The sequence below is a fragment of the Pleurodeles waltl genome, chromosome 11 (assembly GCF_031143425.1).
Source record: "Pleurodeles waltl isolate 20211129_DDA chromosome 11, aPleWal1.hap1.20221129, whole genome shotgun sequence".
Lineage (NCBI taxonomy): Eukaryota > Metazoa > Chordata > Amphibia > Caudata > Salamandridae > Pleurodeles > Pleurodeles waltl.
The window spans coordinates 285,602,437-285,624,357 of NC_090450.1; the positions used below are offsets into that span (position 1 = coordinate 285,602,437).

The following is a 21,921-nucleotide window of genomic DNA, read 5'->3' on the forward strand; positions in this document are numbered from 1 at the left end:
GTGGGGGCTCAGGGGGGACAACTTTGGTTACTCACAGTCGTAGAGTCGCCGGAGGGTCCTCCCTGAGTTGGTTGTTCTCCACCAGTCGAGTCGGGGTCGCCGGGTGCAGTGTTGCAAGTCTCACGCCTCTTGCGGGGAGTTGCAGGGGTCTTTAAATCTGCTCCTTGTAACAAAGTTGCAGTTCTCTTGGAGCAGTGCCGCTGTCCTCGGGAGTTTCTAGTCTTTCTTGAAGCTGGGCAGTCCTCAGAGGATTCAGAGGTCGCTGGTCCCTTGGAAAGCGTCGCTGGAGCAGGTTTCTTTGGAAGGCAGGAGACAGGCCGGTAAGTCTGGAGCCAAAGCAGTTGGTGTCTTCTGTTCTTCCTCTGCAGGGGTTTTTCAGCTCAGCAGTCCTTCTTCTTCAGGTAAGTTGCAGGAATCTGATTTCTAGGTTCAGGGAGAGCCCTTAAATACTAAATTTAAGGGCGTGTTTAGGTCTGGGGGGTTAGTAGCCAATGGCTACTAGCCCTGAGGGTGGGTACACCCTCTTTGTGCCTCCTCCCAAGGGGAGGGGGGCACATCCCTAATCCTATTGGGGGAATCCTCCATCTGCAAGATGGAGGGTTTCTAAAAGTTAGAGTCACTTCAGCTCAGGACACCTTAGGGGCTGTCCTGACTGGTCAGTGACTCCTCCTTGTTGCTTTCTTTGTTTCCTCCAGCCTTGCCGCCAAAAGTGGGGGCCGTGGCCGGAGAGGGCGGGCAACTCCACTAAGCTGGAGTGTCCTGCGGTGCTGTGACAAAGGGGTGAGCCTTTGAGGCTCACCGCCAGGTGTTACAGCTCCTGCCTGGGGGAGGTGTTAGCATCTCCACCCAGTGCAGGCTTTGTTACTGGCCTCAGAGTGACAAAGGCACTCTCCCATGGGGCCAGCAACATGTCTCTAGTGTGGCAGGCTGCTGGAACCAGTCAGCCTACACAGATAGTCGGTTAAGTTTCAGGGGGCACCTCTAAGGTGCCCTCTGTGGTGTATTTTACAATAAAATGTACACTGGCATCAGTGTGCATTTATTGTGCTGAGAAGTTTGATACCAAACTTCCCAGTTTTCAGTGTAGCCATTATGGTGCTGTGGAGTTCGTGTAAAACAGACTCCCAGACCATATACTCTTATGGCTACCCTGCACTTACAATGTCTAAGGTTTTGCTTAGACACTGTAGGGGCACAGTGCTCATGCACTGGTACCCTCACCTATGGTATAGTGCACCCTGCCTTAGGGCTGTAAGGCCTGCTAGAGGGGTGTCTTACCTATACTGCATAGGCAGTGAGAGGCTGGCATGGCACCCTGAGGGGAGTGCCATGTCGACTTACTCATTTTGTTCTCACTAGCACACACAAGCTGGTAAGCAGTGTGTCTGTGCTGAGTGAGGGGTCTCTAGGGTGGCATAATACATGCTGCAGCCCTTAGAGACCTTCCCTGGCATCAGGGCCCTTGGTACCAGTTACAAGGGACTTATCTGGATGCCAGGGTGTGCCAATTGTGGAATCAAAAGTACAGGTTAGGGAAAGAACACTGGTGCTGGGGCCTGGTTAGCAGACCTCAGCACACTTTCAATTCAAAACATAGCATCAGCAAAGGCAAAAAGTCAGGGGGTAACCATGCCAAGGAGGCATTTCCTTACACAACCCCCCCCCCCAAACGAAAGAGGATGAGACTAACCTTTCCCAAGAGAGTCTTCATTTTCTAAGTGGAAGAACCTGGAAAGGCCATCTGCATTGGCATGGGCAGTCCCAGGTCTGTGTTCCACTATAAAGTCCATTCCCTGTAGGGAGATGGACCACCTCAACAGTTTTGGATTTTCACCTTTCATTTGCATCAGCCATCTGAGAGGTCTGTGGTCAGTCTGAACTAGGAAGTGAGTACCAAAGAGGTATGGTCTCAACTTCTTCAGGGACCAAACCACAGCAAAGGCCTCCCTCTCAATGGCACTCCAACGCTGCTCCCTGGGGAGTAACCTCCTGCTAATGAAAGCAACAGGCTGGTCAAGGCCATCATCATTTGTTTGGGACAAAACTGCCCCTATCCCATGTTCAGAGGCATCTGTTTGCACAATGAATTGCTTGGAGTAATCTGGAGCTTTTAGAACTGGTGCTGTGCACATAGCTTGCTTCAGGGTGTCAAAGGCCTGTTGGCATTCTACAGTCCAGTTTACTTTCTTGGGCATTTTCTTGGAGGTGAGTTCTGTGAGGGCTGTCACAATGGATCCATATCCCTTCACAAACCTCCTATAGTACCCAGTCAAGCCAAGGAATGCCCTGACTTGAGTCTGGGTTTTTGGAGCTACCCAGTCCAGAATAGTCTGGATCTTGGGTTGGAGTGGCTGAACTTGGCCTCCACCTACAAGGTGTTCCAAGTAAACCACAGTTCCCTGCCCTATCTGGCATTTGGATGCCTTGATAAGAGAGGCCTGCAGATTGCAGGGCCTTCAAAACCTTCTTCAGGTGGACCAGGTGATCCTGCCAGGTGGAGCTGAAGACAGCAATATCATCAAGATAAGCTGCACTAAAGGATTCCAACCCAGCAAGGACTTGATTCACCAACCTTTGGAAGGTGGCAGGGGCATTCTTTAAACCAAAGGGCATAACAGTGAACTGATAATGCCCATCAGGTGTGGAGAATGCTGTCTTTTCTTTTGCTCCAGGGGCCATTCTGATTTGCCAGTACCCTGCTGTTAAGTCAAAGGTACTTAAGAATTTGGCAGCCCCTAATTTGTCTATTAGCTCATCAGCTCTAGGAATGGGATGAGCATCTGTCTTGGTGACAGAGTTGAGACCTCTGTAGTCCACACAAAACCTCAACTCTCTCTTTCCTTCTTTGGTGTGAGGTTTGGGGACTAAGACCACTGGGCTAGCCCAGGGGCTGTCAGAGTACTCAATTACTCCCAATTCCAGCATCTTGTGGACTTCCACCTTGATGCTTTCCTTAACTTGGTCAGACTGTCTAAATATTTTGTTTTTGACAGGCATGCTGTCTCCTGTGTCCACATCATGGGTACACAGGTGTGTCTGACCAGGGGTTAGGGAAAAGAGTTCAGCAAACTGCTGCAGGACCTTCCTGCAGTCAGACTGCTGTTGGCTAGAGAGGGTGTCTGAGTAGATCACTCCATCTACTGAGCCATCTTTAGGGTCTGATGAGAGGAGATCAGGGAGAGGTTCACTCTCAGCTTCCTGGTCCTCATCTGTTACCATCAACAGATTTACATCAGCCCTGTCATGGAAGAGCTTAAGGCGGTTCACATGGATCACCCTCTTGGGGCTCCTGCTTGTGCCCAGGTCCACCAGGTAGGTGACCTGACTCTTCCTTTCTAGTACTGGGTAAGGGCCACTCCATTTGTCCTGGAGTGCCCTGGGAGCCACAGGCTCCAGAACCCAGACTTTCTGCCCTGGTTGAAATTCAACCAGTGCAGCCTTTTGGTCATACCATAACTTCTGGAGTTGTTGGCTGGCCTCAAGGTTTTTACTTGCCTTTTCCATGTACTCTGCCATCCTTGAGCGAAGGCCAAGTACATAGTCCACTATGTCTTGTTTAGGCTCATGAAGAGGTCTCTCCCAGCCTTCTTGAACAAGAGCAAGTGGTCCCCTTACAGGGTGGCCAAACAGAAGTTCAAAGGGTGAGAATCCTACTCCCTTCTGAGGCACCTCTCTGTAAGCAAAAAGCAGACATGGCAGGAGGACATCCCATCTCCTTTTGAGTTTTTCTGGGAGCCCCATGATCATGCCCTTTAATGTCTTGTTGAATCTCTCAACAAGGCCATTAGTTTGTGGATGATATGGTGTAGTGAATTTATAAGTCACTCCACACTCATTCCACATGTGTTTTAGGTAAGCTGACATGAAGTTGGTACCTCTGTCAGAAACCACCTCCTTAGGGAAACCCACTCTGGTAAAGATACCAATGAGGGCCTTGGCTACTGCAGGGGCAGTAGTCGACCTAAGGGGAATAGCTTCAGGATACCTAGTAGCATGATCCACTACTACTAGGATGTACATATTTCCTGAGGCTGTGGGAGGTTCTAGTGGACCAACTATGTCCACACCCCTTCTTTCAAAGGGGACCCCCACCACTGGAAGTGGAATGAGGGGGGCCTTTGGATGCCCACCTGTCTTACCACTGGCTTGACAGGTGGGGCAGGAGAGGCAAAACTCCTTAACCTTCTGGGACATATTGGGCTAGTAGAAGTGGTTGACCAACCTCTCCCACGTCTTGGTTTGTCCCAAATGCCCAGCAAGGGGAATATCATGGGCTAAGGTCAGAATAAACTCTCTGAAACCCTGAGGCACTACCACTCTCCTAGTGGCACCAGGTTTGGGATCTCTTGCCTCAGTGTACAGGAGTCCATCTTCCCAATAGACCCTATGTGTTCCATTTTTCTTGCCTTTGGACTCTTCAGCAGCTTGCTGCCTAAGGCCTTCAAGAGAGGGACAGGTTTCTTGTCCCTTACACAACTCTTCCCTTGAGGGTCCCCCTGGGCCCAAGAGCTCAACCTGATAAGGTTCCAGCTCCATAGGCTCAGTTCCCTCAGAGGGCAGAACTTCTTCCTGAGAAGAGAGGTTCTCTTTTTGGTGTTGTGTTGCAGCTGGTTTCCCAGCTGACTTTCCTTTTCTCTTGGTAGGCTGGGCCATTTTTCCAGACTCCAGCTCTACTTTTTCACCCTGTGCCTTGCACTGTGCCCTAGTCTTGACACACACCAGTTCAGGGATACCCAGCATGGCTGCATGGGTTTTCAGTTCTACCTCAGCCCATGCTGAGGACTCCAGGTCGTTTCCAAGCAAACAGTCTACTGGGATATTTGAGGAGACCACCACCTGTTTCAGGCCATTGACCCCTCCCCACTCTAAAGTTACCATTGCCATGGGATGTACTTTAGTCTGATTGTCAGCATTGGTGACTGGATAGGTTTGTCCAGTCAGGTATTGGCCAGGGGAAACCAGTTTCTCTGTCACCATGGTGACACTGGCACCTGTATCCCTCAGGCCCTCTACACTTGTCCCATTAATTAAGAGCTGCTGCCTGTATTTTTGCATGTTAGGGGGCCAGGCAGCCAGTGTGGCTAAATCCACCCCACCCTCAGAGACTAATGTAGCTTCAGTGTGACACCTGATTTGCTCTGGGCACACTGTTGATCCCACTTGGAGACTGGCCATTCTAGTTTTAGCTGGATGGGAGTTAGAAGTGGTATCTTTCTTGGGACAGGCCTTGTCTCCAGTTTGGTGTCCAGACTGACTACAGTTACGACACCAGGCCTTTTTGGGATCAAAGTTTTTACCCTTGTACCCAGAATTGTTTTGTGAAGAGGCTCTGGGCCCACCCTCCTGTGCAGGTTTTTGGGGGCCTGTAGAAGACTCTTTACTATCTTTGTTTTTGGCTGTCTCACCACCTTTCCCCTGGGGAGGTTTTGTGACCCCTTTCTTTTGGTCACCCCCTGTGGAAGTTTTGGACACCCTAGTCTTGACCCAATGGTCCGCCTTCTTTCCCAATTCTTGGGGAGAAATTGGTCCTAGGTCCACCAGATGCTGATGCAGTTTATCATTGAAACAATTACTTAATAGGTGTTCTTTCACAAATAAATTGTACAGCCCATCATAATCATTTACACCATTGCCTTGAATCCAACCATCTAGTGTTTTTACTGAGTAGTCTACAAAGTCAACCCAGGTCTGGCTCGAGGATTTTTGAGCCCCCCTGAATCTAATCCTATACTCCTCAGTGGAGAATCCAAAGCCCTCAATCAGGGTACCCTTCATGAGGTCATAAGATTCTGCATCTTTTTTAGAGAGTGTGAGGAGTCTATCCCTACACTTTCCTGTGAACATTTCCCAAAGGAGAGCACCCCAGTGAGATTTGTTCACTTTTCTGGTTTCACAAGCCCTCTCAAAAGCTGTGAACCATTTGGTGATGTCATCACCATCTTCATATTTTGTTACAATCCCTTTGGGGATTTTCAACATGTCAGGAGAATCTCTGACCCTATTTATGTTGCTGCCACCATTGATGGGTCCTAGGCCCATCTCTTGTCTTTCCCTTTCTATGGCTAGGATCTGTTTTTCCAAAGCCAATCTTTTGGCCATCCTGGCTAACTGGATGTCCTCTTCACTAGAGTTATCCTCAGTGATTTCAGAGAGGCTGGACCCTCCTGTGAGGGAGCCAGCATCTCTGACTATTATTTTTGGAGTCAGGGCTTGAGAAGCCCTGTTCTCCCTAGATAGGACTGGTGGAGGGGATTCTTCCTCCAGTTCACTATCATCCTCCTCTGTGTTATCCACAGAGGGGTTGGCTCTATCATACTCTGCCAACAGCTCCTGGAGCTGTACTTTGGTAGGTCTGGAGCCCATTGTTATTTTTCTTATGTTAAAGAGTGACCTTAGCTCTTTCATCTGGAGATGGAGGTAAGGTGTGGTGTCGAGTTCCACCACATTCATATCTGTACTAGACATTATTTTTCTAACAGTTGGAATGCTTTTTAAGAATCTAAAACTGGTTCTAGAATCTAATTCAAACTTTTACAAACTTTTAAACTCTAAAAGGAATGCTAACAGGGACTAACACAAGGCCCTAGCAGGACTTTAAAGAATTTAGAAAAATTTCAAATTGCAAAAAATCAAGTTCTAATGACAATTTTTGGAATTTGTCGTGTGATCAGGTATTGGCTGAGTAGTCCAGCAAATGCAAAGTCTTGTACCCCACCGCTGATCCACCAATGTAGGAAGTTGGCTCTATGTGCTATTTCAAAGTAAGGAATAGCATGCACAGAGTCCAAGTGTTCCCCTTAGAGGTAAAATAGTGGTAAAAAAGAGATAATACTAATGCTCTATTTTGTGGTAGTGTGGTCGAGCAGTAGGTTTATCCAAGGAGTAGTGTTAAGCATTTGTTGTACATACACATAGACAATAAATGAGGTACACACACTCAGAGACAAATCCAGCCAATAGGTTTTGTTATAGAAAAATATATTTTCTTAGTTTATTTTAAGAACCACAGGTTCAAATTTTACATGTAATAGCTCTTTTGAAAGGTATTGCAGGTAAGTACTCTAGGAACTTTGAATCATTACTTTAGCATGTATACTTTTTGCATAAAACACAATACGCTGTTTTAAAAGTGGACACTTAGTGCAATTTTCACAGTTCCTGGGGGAGGTAAGTTATTGTTAGTTTTCACAGGTAAGTAAGTCACTTACAGGTTTGAGTTTTTGGTCCAAGGTAGCCCACCGTTGGGGGTTCAGAGCAACCCCAAAGTTATCACACCAGCAGCTCAGGGCCGGTCAGGTGCAAAGGTCAAAGAGGTGCCCGAAACACATAGGCTATAATGGAGAGAAGGGGGTGCCCCGGTTCCAGTCTGCCAGCAGGTAAGTACCCGCGTCTTCGGAGGGCAGACCAGGGGGGTTTTGTAGGGCACCGGGGGGGACACAAAGTAGCACAGAAAGTACACCCTCAGCAGCGCGGGGGCGGCCGGGTGCAGTGTGCAAACACGCGTCGGGTTTCCTTCAGTTTTCAATAGGAGACCAAGGGGTCTCTTCAGCGATGCAGGCAGGCAAGGGGGGGGCTCCTCGGGGTAGCCACCACCTGGGCAAGGGAGAGGGCCTCCTGGGGGTCACTCCTGCACAGAAGTTCCGTTTCTTTAGGGGCTGGGGGCTGCGGGTGCAGGGTCTTTTCCAGCCGTCGGGAAATGGAGTTCAGACAGTCGCGGTCAGGGGGAGCCTGGGGATTCCCTCTGCAGGCGTCGCTGTGGGGGCTCAGGGGGGACAACTTTGGTTACTCACAGTCGTAGAGTCGCCGGAGGGTCCTCCCTGAGTTGGTTGTTCTCCACCAGTCGAGTCGGGGTCGCCGGGTGCAGTGTTGCAAGTCTCACGCCTCTTGCGGGGAGTTGCAGGGGTCTTTAAATCTGCTCCTTGTAACAAAGTTGCAGTTCTCTTGGAGCAGTGCCGCTGTCCTCGGGAGTTTCTAGTCTTTCTTGAAGCTGGGCAGTCCTCAGAGGATTCAGAGGTCGCTGGTCCCTTGGAAAGCGTCGCTGGAGCAGGTTTCTTTGGAAGGCAGGAGACAGGCCGGTAAGTCTGGAGCCAAAGCAGTTGGTGTCTTCTGTTCTTCCTCTGCAGGGGTTTTTCAGCTCAGCAGTCCTTCTTCTTCAGGTAAGTTGCAGGAATCTGATTTCTAGGTTCAGGGAGAGCCCTTAAATACTAAATTTAAGGGCGTGTTTAGGTCTGGGGGGTTAGTAGCCAATGGCTACTAGCCCTGAGGGTGGGTACACCCTCTTTGTGCCTCCTCCCAAGGGGAGGGGGGCACATCCCTAATCCTATTGGGGGAATCCTCCATCTGCAAGATGGAGGGTTTCTAAAAGTTAGAGTCACTTCAGCTCAGGACACCTTAGGGGCTGTCCTGACTGGTCAGTGACTCCTCCTTGTTGCTTTCTTTGTTTCCTCCAGCCTTGCCGCCAAAAGTGGGGGCCGTGGCCGGAGGGGGCGGGCAACTCCACTAAGCTGGAGTGTCCTGCGGTGCTGTGACAAAGGAGTGAGCCTTTGAGGCTCACCGCCAGGTGTTACAGCTCCTGCCTGGGGGAGGTGTTAGCATCTCCACCCAGTGCAGGCTTTGTTACTGGCCTCAGAGTGACAAAGGCACTCTCCCCATGGGGCCAGCAACATGTCTCTAGCGTGGCAGGCTGCTGGAACCAGTCAGCCTACACAGATAGTCGGTTAAGTTTCAGGGGGCACCTCTAAGGTGCCCTCTGTGGTGTATTTTACAATAAAATGTACACTGGCATCAGTGTGCATTTATTGTGCTGAGAAGTTTGATACCAAACTTCCCAGTTTTCAGTGTAACCATTATGGTGCTGTGGAGTTCGTGTAAAACAGACTCCCAGACCATATACTCTTATGGCTACCCTGCACTTACAATGTCTAAGGTTTTGCTTAGACACTGTAGGGGCACAGTGCTCATGCACTGGTACCCTCACCTATGGTATAGTGCACCCTGTCTTAGGGCTGTAAGGCCTGCTAGAGGGGTGTCTTACCTATACTGCATAGGCAGTGAGAGGCTGGCATGGCACCCTGAGGGGAGTGCCATGTCGACTTACTCATTTTGTTCTCACTAGCACACACAAGCTGGTAAGCAGTGTGTCTGTGCTGAGTGAGGGGTCTCTAGGGTGGCATAATACATGCTGCAGCCCTTAGAGACCTTCCCTGGCATCAGGGCCCTTGGTACCAGAGGTACCAGTTACAAGGGACTTATCTGGATGCCAGGGTGTGCCAATTGGGGAATCAAAAGTACAGGTTAGGGAAAGAACACTGGTGCTGGGGCCTGGTTAGCAGACCTCAGCACACTTTCAATTCAAAACATAGCATCAGCAAAGGCAAAAAGTCAGGGGGTAACCATGCCAAGGAGGCATTTCCTTACACCTAGAAAAAGTCAAAAATAGTGTGAGAGAAGGGGATGGAGAACTCTTGTTAAGACAGGGAGAAGCGCGGCGGAGCACAGAGCCTAGGAGTGTGGAGTTTGGCCACAACACCAATAAGGTCTTCCATTATTTTTTAGAAGAGTAGGATGTACATTTCCTTTGTGATATAATATGAAATGAGAAATCACAAGAATAGTAATGCCTGCCATGTTTGGAGAAGTAGGAAAAGACCCCTCTGGGTGGATGTAAGATGTCAGGGTGTGTCAGAAGCATTGGAATAATTCTAGTGTGAATGTGAATGTGTGTATATGGATGGACCTCTGCAATAAACATGGGGTAGAATGTGAATTTGAAACAAATAAAGTAGTAGGGCAAAAGAAGTGGCTGCTTCTGTAAGATACAACTACTGAATTTCTTAGTACTAAAAAATAGGGGAGGACACACATAGTATGTGCAATATACATTATGATATGTATAGCACAAAGGATAGGTAGCTCTCCGAATGGAATATAGTGGGTACTGCATGTTTGTTGTGAGGGGCCAAGCTAGTTGGAATTGCCCACGTTGCCTAAACATGGCTGAACAGTGACAATATGTTAGGTGTGAAATAATATTTGAATATGAAATGGATTATGGGCTATAGCAGTGGTGTGAAAATAAGCTTTAATACTGAGTATGGGAGGAAATGGATGTGTCAAGATGGCATTCATTTTAAACAGTGAAGTAAGTAAGCCCAAGAGACGGAGTCCTCTTTCGATATGAACTGTGTGTCAAGGAAATGGATGTGTTAACATGGTGCTCATTTCAAACCGTGAAGTAGATAAGCCCCAGATACTAAGTCGTGCTTTGATATGAATTGTATGTTGAGGGTAAACAGCGATCAAAAGGGCTCTAGGTTTGCCTGGCGCCAGTTTGGGACAGCAAAATGCTGGTGAATTAGGAAAGATAGGGAAGCTCTATATACACATGGGGCTGTGGGGATTATGGATACTCGAATGAGACAAAGAGTAATACTTCTCCCACAAGTGAAATGGTATGAGGGGGAACACAATGCATTTGGAACGGCGCCCGCAAATGGACGATAATGTTGCATTATGTTTTGCAGTGGATAGGATGGTGCTCACTTGGGACTTACGAGTATTATGGGCATTGCTGATGGACGGGCAAACCATAGGTTAATAATGATTTTACTAGGTAGTTATTACCTTTTGAAGATGGAGTTTGCTTATAGGAACAATTATTTATAGTACATATTGAAACAGTGGACATGGTGAAATATGATACAAATATGGAACACAAGTTGCAATATGATTTATGAATCCATAAATAACAGTTATAATGTGACTAGGACAATATATTGTAGACGTTTTAGATGAATATACAATATACTTATTTTATAATTACAGAGACACTATGGCGACTACACCATGCTACAGACGTCTGAAACAGTGGATTATGATTGCTTTTTTGAGATGTTAAGGTAGAGTTTGGTTTATAATGCAAGTATGTGTTTTGGATATTTCTATAATGAAGCTGTTTGCCCATGTTTCTGAAATATGTATGTACAACAGGCCACTGTATAAGAGTAATATATGCGAAAGGTGAATTATGTAACAAAGCTAGATGGAGAAATTTAGGTGGTGTTCATTCGGGAACTATGAGAGAACTTATAAATTATTGCACCTTAATTTTGTACGCTGCTCATCAAGGACTATGAGAGTTTATGTAAACTACTGCACCTTTTGTCTGTACGCTAATCACCAACGGATTGGAAAAACTGTGTGCTTTTTAAGGATAGTTGTGTACAGTTCTAGGAAGCTGGCCTGTTGTGTGGTGGGTACCTGAGGTACTTACACCTTATACCAGGTCCAGGCATCCACTCTTAGTGAAGTGTAGGCAGTGTCTAGAAGCCAGGCTCTCTAGAGGTAGCTGTGGATGAGCAGACAAGGCTTACCTAGGAAACATGCAAAGCTCATGCAATACCACTATAGTCACACAACACTTACACACGTGAAAAAAAACACTCAGTGTTACAAAAATAAAGGTACACTTTCTTAGTGACACAATCACCAAAAAGCAACCCTCCAATAGGAGGTAACACACTAGATAGGTACCCCAGTAATCAGTAGTAGATATAAAAAGATACAGAAAACAGTGCAAATGCATATAGACAGAAAAGACCCTAGGGGGAGCCCAAACCATATACTAAAAAATGGAATTAGAATGCAGGACCCCCACCTAGGTAAGTGGAATGTGTAGCGGGAGCTGGGGGTAGTAGGAAACCTCAAAGGTAAGTACCACAGTGCCCAATTGCGACCAGGAAGAAAGGAGTAAGTTACTGATTTCCCCAAACCACCCAAAAGGAAGGAAAAGAAGAAAATGCAACACCCATACAAGGCTGGAAGAAACCAGCAGTGGTTTCCTGAAGAGGAGGACCTGTGGAAGAAGGGGACCAAGTCCAGAAGTCACAGAAGAGTCCAGGAGGAGCAGTAGCTACTACCCACCCAGCCGTGGTTGCAGGAGTTGGTCGACAGTAGGACGAAGATGGTCAGGAATGCAGTGCCTGGAGCAGGTTAAGAGTTCCTGGAGAATGCAGTCGATGTCCCAGGCCGGATGGATGACTGCGGTCGGTCAGTGGTATGGAAAAGCCACCAACAGGCCTCGGCAAAGGCAGAAGTCGCTGTGAAGCACAAAGTGGAGCTCCCAGGGACCAGCACAGACCAGGAGGACTCAACCCATGGGGAGTCCTAGGGTGACCCTCAGCAAAGCAGAGAGTCCACAGAAGAAGAGGCAGCCCACACAGGAGACCCACTGGAAGAGGAACCAGGAGTCACAGGAGCCCACGCAGCACAACTGGAGAAGGGTCCCACGCCGCAAGAGAAGCACGCAGAGGGCAATGCGTCACAAGAAGGAATGCTGGGGGCTTGGGCTACACGGAGCCTGAAGATCCCTTGGAGAAGATGGCAACAAGCCTAAGTAGCTGCGAGAGTCACCCGTGGATGGGGTACTGTCCTGTGTGGGAAGGCAAAGGCTTACCTCCACCAAAGTTGGACAACTGGCAGAGAGAGCTATTCAAGCAGCAGGAGAGCAGAAACCTGTCTGAGGGGTGGCAGCAGCTTGGGCTGCCCAGAAAACCCCAGAAAGCTGGTTGGAGCAATGCTGGGGTCCTCTAAGGAGCCCCCAGAGTGCATGAAATCATACTTCCAATACTGGTGACAGTATTGGGGTATGATTCTGACATGTTTGATACCAAAGCTGCCTAGGTTCGGAGTTACCATTATGTAGCTGGATATAGGTAGTGACCTATGTCAAGTACACGCATAAAATCACGACCCTGCACTCACGAAGTCCAGGAAAATGGAACTGGAGTTCATTGGGTCACTTTTGCTAGTGGAGGGGTGCCCTCAAACACAGGTACTTGCAACCTGCCCTCTGAGCTAGGAGGGCCTGCCATAGGGGTGACTTAGAGTGACCTTGTGCAGTGACCTGTAGTGAAAAGGGTGCATGCATACGTTTTACGCAGACTGTAATGGCAGGGCTGCACCCTTTGCATGGGCTCCCTATGGGTGGCAGAATAACTGCTGCAGCCCATAGGGATCCCCAGGTATCCCAATGCCCTGGGTACCGGGTACCATATACTAGGGACTTACATGGAGGGACCAGTATGCCAATTGTGGAATGAAAAAGGTACAGTTACTCAGTTAGAAGGGAGAGGGCATAATCACTGGGGTCCTGGTTAGCAGGATCCCAGTGAACACAGTCAAACACACTGACAACAGGCAGAAAATGGGGGTAACCATGCCAAGAAAGACGGTACTTTCCTACAACAGTGATGCATGATGGTTTTAATTTTAATTAAAATACATTTTTAGGTGGATAATATTTTAACAAGATAGGTTAATGGTGTGTATATTCTTATTGTAGCCCTGATGAAGTTTGCATAGACCGAAACACGTTGGCTGCAGGCTACAAAAATAGATGTACGAATGAGAGTAATTGCAAAAATCATGTCATGAAAAATCTTCAACCAATGAAGAATGTAGAATTTAATAAAAAAAGAAAAATATAAGGACTCATGAATAATTTCTTTGAAATATAGGGACAGTCTATTCTGATATGTTCCCATTGTTAAGAACACTGATGATGCGAGTGCTGGATCTATTTCGAGATAAATATTGAATAGGCGTGTTCATGAAGGGAGGGTGGGCTGGCAAACCCCCCCTGATCCATTGTGCACGACCTATATATACTTGACTAATTATTATGATAGGAACTGCAGTTACAACGCCTTTACCAGTTTTGTAAATTGTTCATCGACTCCTGACACTTCAAGTATGGGACAGGGCTAATCCCTTAGATCAGGCCCGGCAAAAGGGTACACCCACTATGCTCTCTGCATAGTCTTAGGGTTGGGTAGAAAGTTCTCAAACCTCTAGAACTTGTAGAACACATTTGCTGTGGTTGGATCAATTATTTTCTTTACCATGTTCATCATGCTAGTTACTCTACTTTGTTTCATCTGCTCATTCGCTGTATGCAAGATTAAGTTAGTTTCAATAAATATATTGAAAATGCAGTCCATATATATTTTCTGTCCTTGCCTTGGTATGCACAAGTAATACACCGAAAGGGTAAGATCATGTTTAGGTTGCCTTAATCACTTCCCACAATTATAGAGAGGGTACTTTAACTAAATCATGAATTCCGGAGGCTGATACCAACTCTGCCCACGCTCGCAAATTCATTACAATGAACACATGGGCAAGATCGCTAGCCCTTCCCGACACTGGCGACTGCTGCACTCCCATGCTGCTAAATACTCGTTTTACTCTTACACACACACATATCTTCGTCTGGAATTGATTATTTCTTGATGCCCTCCACCTACACAACAATATTGGCAACTGCCCACATTCTCCCACAAGCTCTTTCTGAACATGTCCCATACTGATAACCCCTTAACAGCCCAATAGGCGAAGAGCTAGACAGTGGAGGCTGAAAGTCTAGTTGCCTGCGGATGCCTCATTTGCTGAACTGCTCAAATATCACACAGACGACTACTTAGACATTAACAAGGACACAGTGATTAACCTGGTGACTTTTTAAGAGGTAAGGAAGACCGATGACTCAACAACATAGTTGAACTAGAAAAAGACATAGCTAATTCTGAAGGGAAACTGATGGGGCTCAGAACAGAAATGCTGAGACTAACATTTCATCACAAACTGTTAGACACAATCACTCAGGACTACACAACATCCCAATATGTAAAATATACAAAGCCGGGGACAAGGCAGAGAAACATCTACGCTGGCTGGCACTTAGAGAAAACGACCTACAGCTAGTCCCCAGTATTACCTCCCAACCAAACCAGACCATCACAGATCGACAACTGATTGCTCAAGAATATGAATCCTACTATGCCTGCGCTTTCGCACGGCAATGTACACTCGCACAGGAACAAACTCACTCGGTTGTAGAGGACCTTATTTCGCTCAACCTTTCCAACTCTTTAGCCCGAGTTTTGAGGAACCACTGACTGCCACCGAAATACAGTAAGCAGTCCAGTCACTTACCGAAGGGAAAACACCTGGTCCTAGCAGAGAGCCCCTGGAATTCTCTAAGATGTACACTTTGCACCTCAGCACACCACTTCTAGACATGTATACACAACAGCAGTGACAGCTACCTTATGAACTATGGGGAGCCCCAATCTCAGTCATTTTTCATGCCACAGAAGCCACCACACAAATGAAACAGTCAAGGCTGATTTATTTACTCAATATAGAGACCAAGATCCTGGCAAAGGCGATGGCAAACAGGCTGGGCAGGGTAATCAAGACTCTGTTGCACTCAGACCAGAATAGATTTATCCCTAGACACAGCACCCGCCACTTCCTACATTACTTGAATAATGCACTGGCTGCAGAGGCCACAGACTATAGAGCCTTGGTATCAACAGACTTCGAAAAAGCCTTCAACACAGCCCAAAGCTTGTTAGGAAGAATGAACTTTGGGCCCCCCTTTCACAATATTTCAGTACTATACTCCAAACCTTGCCCATGGGTAAAGGTGAATGGGGAACTGTCCACAGTCTTAAACACTGAGCGAGGGACAAGACAGTGTTGCCCTGGTCATCACTTCTTTTCGCCCTAGTAATGAAACCATTATCGGAATGGATCAGGCACAATGTGTGGCTCAATGGCTTCTGGTGGCCAAACTGCCCCAAAGATATGATATCGATGTACACAGATGACATCTTGGTCTGCATCAGTGACCCTGAGGTCTTTAATACTGGGGCAGTCAGATAGTATCTATTAACACCTGACTACAAGAGGACTAGAACAACCTGGTGATTGCTGTGGAGCTGCAGGCCCTAGAAAAATGTGGCACACTTATTCTATTACACTGCCCCCAAAAAGACGCCACCATTCTCCCTGTGACCCTGACCTCATTATCATGCTGGCACCAAGCACTTCAATGGATAGTGTGGCATGGAAACACAGCTGTGGGCTGGAATATGGCTATGACAAGAAGTACAACTGAAAAGCATTCAAGCATGGATAACATAGGCATCCCCAAACCTGGATGGATAACTATATGTACATGTTAAAGCACTTAATAGACACCTATGAAATGCAAAAAACACAACTGTACCAATCCATGCAACTCTGCCATGCGTTGGAGGTATCCCTCACAGGCCCTCTGCAGCCCCTAGGGGTGTATGTGACACAGACCAGGTTAGAGAGACAAGAAATTTCACTAATCTATTGCACACTGATAAATAATAACCTAGACACCATGATAGCACTAAGGAAGCGGTGGGAACGCGGTATAGGAACATTAGTGGGGGAGGATTGCACAGAGCCAAAAATGGCCCCTTGAATGCTGGCAATCTCACCGGCGACAGACTTATTCAACTGAAATACACAGAGTATTTTGTAGTTCCACTCTTTTGAGCAAAATGAAGCACAGCCTTAATCCACACGGTATGAAATGTAAAACAGCCAAATGTGCTTTCTTTCACACAATATTGGAGTGTCCCATAATATAAAAACACAGGGACAACATTAGGGTCATACCATCACAGGTCATGGGAAGGCTGATTATGTCGGAACTTAAATTAGTGTTGCTGTAACTGAAGGAGGAATGGGGTGCAGAGGAAGTACCAGGCGGCTGGTAGCTCTGTGTTTTACTGGCGCCAAAAGAGACATTGTACAAAAGAAATATTTTACCCTTTAAGCATCTGTTTGTGGCATGTAGTACTGTAGATTCACATGCTCTGCAAACTCCTGGCTTCTAGTGTTGGGTTCAAATGTGTGCAAGTTGTTTTTCTTTAAAGAAAGTCTTTTGAGTCACAAGGTAGAGTAACCCTTCGTTCTCAGTGATACTGCACATGGGCATTGACTCCATTGGTAATTTGTTTTTCTGCAGGAGGATGAGAATGCAGTGTAGAGTACGTGTAAGTGATGACATGTAGGAAAGACAGGAATAAACTGCCGCAGGCATCCGGGGAGGCGGGTGAGTTCATGTGAATCTACAGCACTACATGCTATGAACAGATGCTTAAATGGTAACTAACATATTCTGTTCGAGGAATGTGTGGCCGTAGATACACATGACCTGCATTGACGGTAAAATAGTCTTTCTCAACAGCAGTGGCTAACCTGTGGATGTTGCAGTTGTTTGAAAGAGAGTATGTAGCACTGCCTGACCTATACTGGCTTGTTGGCCTGCTAAAACATCCACATATTAATGTTTGATGAGGGTGTGTGGTGTGAACCGTTTAGCCGCTTTGCATATTTCAGGTATGTGAATGTTTCCTAGAAAAGTCACAGATGCTCCCATTTTCCTAGTGTGGATAAAGGTCTTTTGGCTTTAGCTTAACATGTTTGAATGCATTTTACTATCTGGCTATGCCTGATTTGGATATTAGGTTGCCTTTATGCGGTGGAGAAAAAGCAGCAAAAATGTTTTTAGTTTTCCTGAACGGTTTTGTTCTATTAAATTAGAACATAAGGGCTCTTTTAACATCTAATGCATGTAGAGCTCTTTCCACAACAGTATCTGATTAGGGGAAAATATCAGGTAACTCAATTGATTGGTTGAGGCGAAATTGAAAAACCACTTTAGGAAGAAATTTAGGGTTGGTGCAGATAACCTCTCTATCAGCATGCAGATGGACGAAAGGTTCTTCCAAAGTTAAAGCCTGGAGCTCACAAACATTTCTTAGTGAAGTGATGGTGACTAAAAATGCCACCTTCCAAGAAAAGAATTGAAAGGGGCTTAAGTGCAGGGGTTCAAATGGAGGGCCCAGGAGCCTTGTGAGAATGACATTAAGGTTCCATGAGGGTGCGGGTATAACTTGTGGTGGAATAACTCTTTTGAGCCTCTCCATGAAGGATTTAATCACTGGAAACCTGAACAAAGAACGGTGTTGCCTTTTTTGTAGCTAGACAGCCATGGCAGCAAGATGTAATCTTATAGATGTAAATGCTAACCCAGACTTTTGTAAATGAAGCAGGTAGCAGACAATGTTTTGACAGTGGCTGTGAAAGGGTTTGGTTTGAGTGGCAGTAACAGACAAAACATTTCCACTTTTCCACATAGCAAGCTCTAGTGGTAGGACTATGCGCTTCATGATAAATGGGCAATCAATCCTCTGGCAAATTTAGGTAACCAACTTCCAAACTCAAAAAGGTCTATTTGAGGGAACCCCTATCTTTGGAAGTATGGAAATAGGACTTGTGGGTGAAGTTCCCAATCGTGGACTTGTTTCTGCATTCTGGTTACCAGGTATGCAAAGTTGTTGTCTGTGCCCAAGAGATACTCTGCTATCAGGTGAATGTTATGATGCAGAGCCAATTTCCATATGGTCTGTGCTAATTGAGAAAGTTGTAGAGATCATGCCCCCCCCTATTATTCCAGATTAGGGCACCTTTGTGAATTAGGTGTGGAAGAAAAGCTTTCAAGGCTAGTTGACCAGCTTGAGGAAGTTAATATGGAGACCCTGGTGGTCGGTGTCCCATATTACTTGTATCATGAGATGGCTCAGATGTGCACCCCATCCCATGAGTGAGGCATCCATTGCAAGCATTATGTGGGGGAACAGGTTCCAGAAGAGGTTGCTCCCCTCCCCTTCAAGATGATAGGATTTCACAATTGCAGAAAGTGATAAGTTTGGGGGTCAACCAACATTCGATCCGGTAAGTGACCCTGTGACTGGGACAACCGGCGAGGTAGACATTGCTGCAACAGATGCATGTGTAGACCGACATGGGGTTCTATAGCGATAAAGAAAGCCATCATCCCCAGAAGACGCATGACTGTCTTCACTGTTATCTGCTGGTTCAGTTGAAAGAGAGGTAAAAGGGCCTGAAAATTCAGAACTCTGTTAGAATTGGGAAAGGCTATTTCAATCAATGTGATCAAAATTGCACCTAGATATGATTGCATTTGTAGAGGTTGCAGGTGGGGTTTGGGAAGACTGATTGTGAATCCCGGGCTGTGAAGTAGGTTTAATGTTGTCTGAGTACTCTGCTGACACGGTACCTGGGATGTAGCTTTTATAAGCCAATCGTCCGGATAGGCAAAGACGTGTATTTGTTGTCTGCAGAGATGGGCCGCTACTACTGGCAATCATCTGGTGAAAACTCATGGTGCAGTTGTGACCCCGAATGGGAGGACTTTGAACTGGTAGTGGATTGGTATGTGTATGTATGTGTTTGAGATCTAGAGTAGCCTAAAGTCACCCTGATCATGTGAAAGTGCTCTGAAAGAATGTAAAGTTAGTGGCTGTACATCTAGTATTGGCCTGAGAGAACTGTCTTTTTTGGATATGAGGAAGTATGGAAAGTATACACCCCAACTTTGGTGCTGGAGAGGGACAGGTTCTATTGCTCTTCTGAGAAGGAGTGCCTGGACTTCCTGAAGGTCTAGTGTTTGATGTTCAAACAAGAGCTGATGAGTGCAAGGTGGAATGTTGGGAGGTGAGCTAATGAGCTCCAGACAATAACCATGTTGAATAATATCCAGCACCCACTTATCTATTGGTATTTGGTGCCAAATATGGAAAAAGTTGTGTAGACGTCCCCCGACAGGTGTAGTGTGATCGGCAAGAAAGGAAAGCGGGCCACTGCTTGGTGGCACCATGTGGGGAAGTACTCTTGCCTCTTCCCCTGGTATGGGTTCCTCTATAGGAGCCTCTATAGTAAGAATTTGTGGGAGAGTACTGAACAGTAATGTATGGCAGGCCTGGATCTAGTACTCCACAAACTAGGTTGGGTATTGAGGTGAAACCAGACAAGGCCCTTGTTGTCAGTAACCATGTATAAAGATGCACAATAGATATATTTTACTGCTGCATTCATGTGGGCATGTACTTTCACTATGCACACAAACATTAATAAACAGAGTTGAAAAACAAGACAATTGAAAGAGCCTAAGAGAAAGAGACAGACAATCCTCTGCTCTTTGCTGCCACTACCCTTTCAAAACATCACATGGATAACAGCAATAGTTAAAGCATCACTTCACTCACCTTCATCTTTATTTTGTGTCAGCTTCCTTATCTGTGGAAGTGAAAGAAACAAGTCACATACTGTAATAACAATTAACATTATTTGTATTTTCTTTTACCTTCAAAAGTATGACTATTCAGTGTTCATGAAAAGTGACAGAGGGAAATCAATGGACACCACAAGGCAAGCAACTATAGCTTTTTTTCAAATACCTAAATAACTTTTAGAACTTCTACTACAATCATTGGCTTCTCTAACACAAACACTCAAGAAAATAACCATTCACATCTCATAACACAGGTATTTGAAGATAAAGTATGTAAAAGGTTTCCTTTTCATAGATCAATACACATGAATGCCATTTTTACTTGGCTTTAAAGAAAATGATGCCATTTTGCAGTTCCAAATAGAAGTCATGACAGAACTAGGGAAACAATGTTCAATTTCAACTGTGGATTAATGTACATTTGTAAAGGTTGATAACATTCCACCTGTTAAACTTCCTGTGAAAGATGAATTTTTTCCTCAGTCCCCCCAAATTACAAAGGAATATTCCTCCATCAATTTCCAGATAATTTGTAGTTAGATCTGGAGCGTTGATGAAAATTCGGACAGCAATACTGTCATCACCATTTTTCTCAGAAGTAGAAAAGGTGAAGGAAGTTTACTCTTGAGGAGTGGCTGGTAACTGTAAAAATACTTCATGCTAATTTGCAACGGGTTTATACATGGTTCTCTGAAGTTAGAGAAAGAGAACCACAATGTAACAACTGAGATTGCAACTGCGATCATATATGAAAAAAACAAAAATGAATCATGGTACAACAATCTTATCCTGAGCTAGCAAACTCACCTTCTCTTCCTGGTATGTCAAGACTTTTGCCTGCTCTTTGACCTGGGATTTGAGTAAAGCAATTTGCTTGCGCGCATATTCTGGAACTTTTGTTTGGCCACTGGAAAAAGTAGCATGAAGCCTCTCCTTCTCACCAATTAGCTGGAAAATAACCAGACTGGACATTAAAGTTGGACAAATACTTGGCAGCTAAAGTACCTAGTACTTAACTTCAAGTTGCTAACAAAAGTAAGTGAAATCACCCTGGAAAATGGAAATAAATTTGATAGCCCTTTCAGAAAATACCTCAGGTAATATGGAACTTTCTGCCTAATATCTGCTGATATTAAAGTTAATTAAGTATCAAGAGCTTTGTTACAGCATTAAACACCTTCTATTATAATTCTGTACCATTCACACCATCAATCACCCATCCAAAGTATTACAGTCTTTACGTATTCTTAGAAGACATTTGTCAGCAAACACTAGTTGCTCGATGTTTTATTTCTTATCTTTACATGCCTGTGAATTTGGCATTTAGAGAATTTGGTTTACAACAACTTTCAGAAATTAACAGTTCAAATATGACTTTCTAAAAAGACATTGCTAAGCTAATACACAAGCTATCATTGAAAATCAGCAGTTTTTCTGCTCAAAATGTTATGATTAACAGGGCACCATGTAACTTGAGTAAGCAAAGGTTAAAACTGGTACAAGACCATGTTAAAAAGTGAAAATCCCATAGGCTTGAATCGTTTATCTTATTACAGGGAGATATTTTTTTGACAAGTTTCAGTAGTGATGGGGCTGGATTTAGGAAACAGAAAAGCAAGCATTATTTGGAATTTGGCTGATAAATTGGCAAATTAGTTAATAAATCGAGAATTGATTTGATGAAATAATCAACTTCTACATTGACACCCTAATTGCAAACTTGTAATGAACTTGTGAAAGCTGAGGTATAAATACTCAGGAGAACATCAATCATTAAGGTGATAGCAGGAAGAATAAAGTACATGTACAATTTCATAATTTGTGCACAATCAGTCATAAGTATCATCAATGAATTCATATATATTAAGAATTAATCCAATACAAATCACCTGCTATTTAGAATTGGCACCAAATTTCGATCCTCCAAATACTGCTAA

At 45.4% G+C, this 21,921-nt stretch overlaps 1 protein-coding gene across 2 annotated transcripts in view; it reads right to left on the reverse strand.

The window, feature by feature from the left end:
- The window catches only part of DZIP1L (DAZ interacting zinc finger protein 1 like), a 390,767-nt gene that overhangs the window by 173,278 nt on the left and 195,568 nt on the right, over positions 1-21,921 (reverse strand). For both annotated transcript variants that reach the window (XM_069213556.1, XM_069213557.1), the window contains exons 8-9: positions 20,792-20,932; positions 19,959-19,989 (exon numbers count right to left, since the gene is read on the reverse strand). In XM_069213556.1, coding sequence (XP_069069657.1) covers positions 19,959-19,989; positions 20,792-20,932 — 172 coding nt within the window. The remainder of the gene's footprint in view (positions 1-19,958; positions 19,990-20,791; positions 20,933-21,921) is intronic.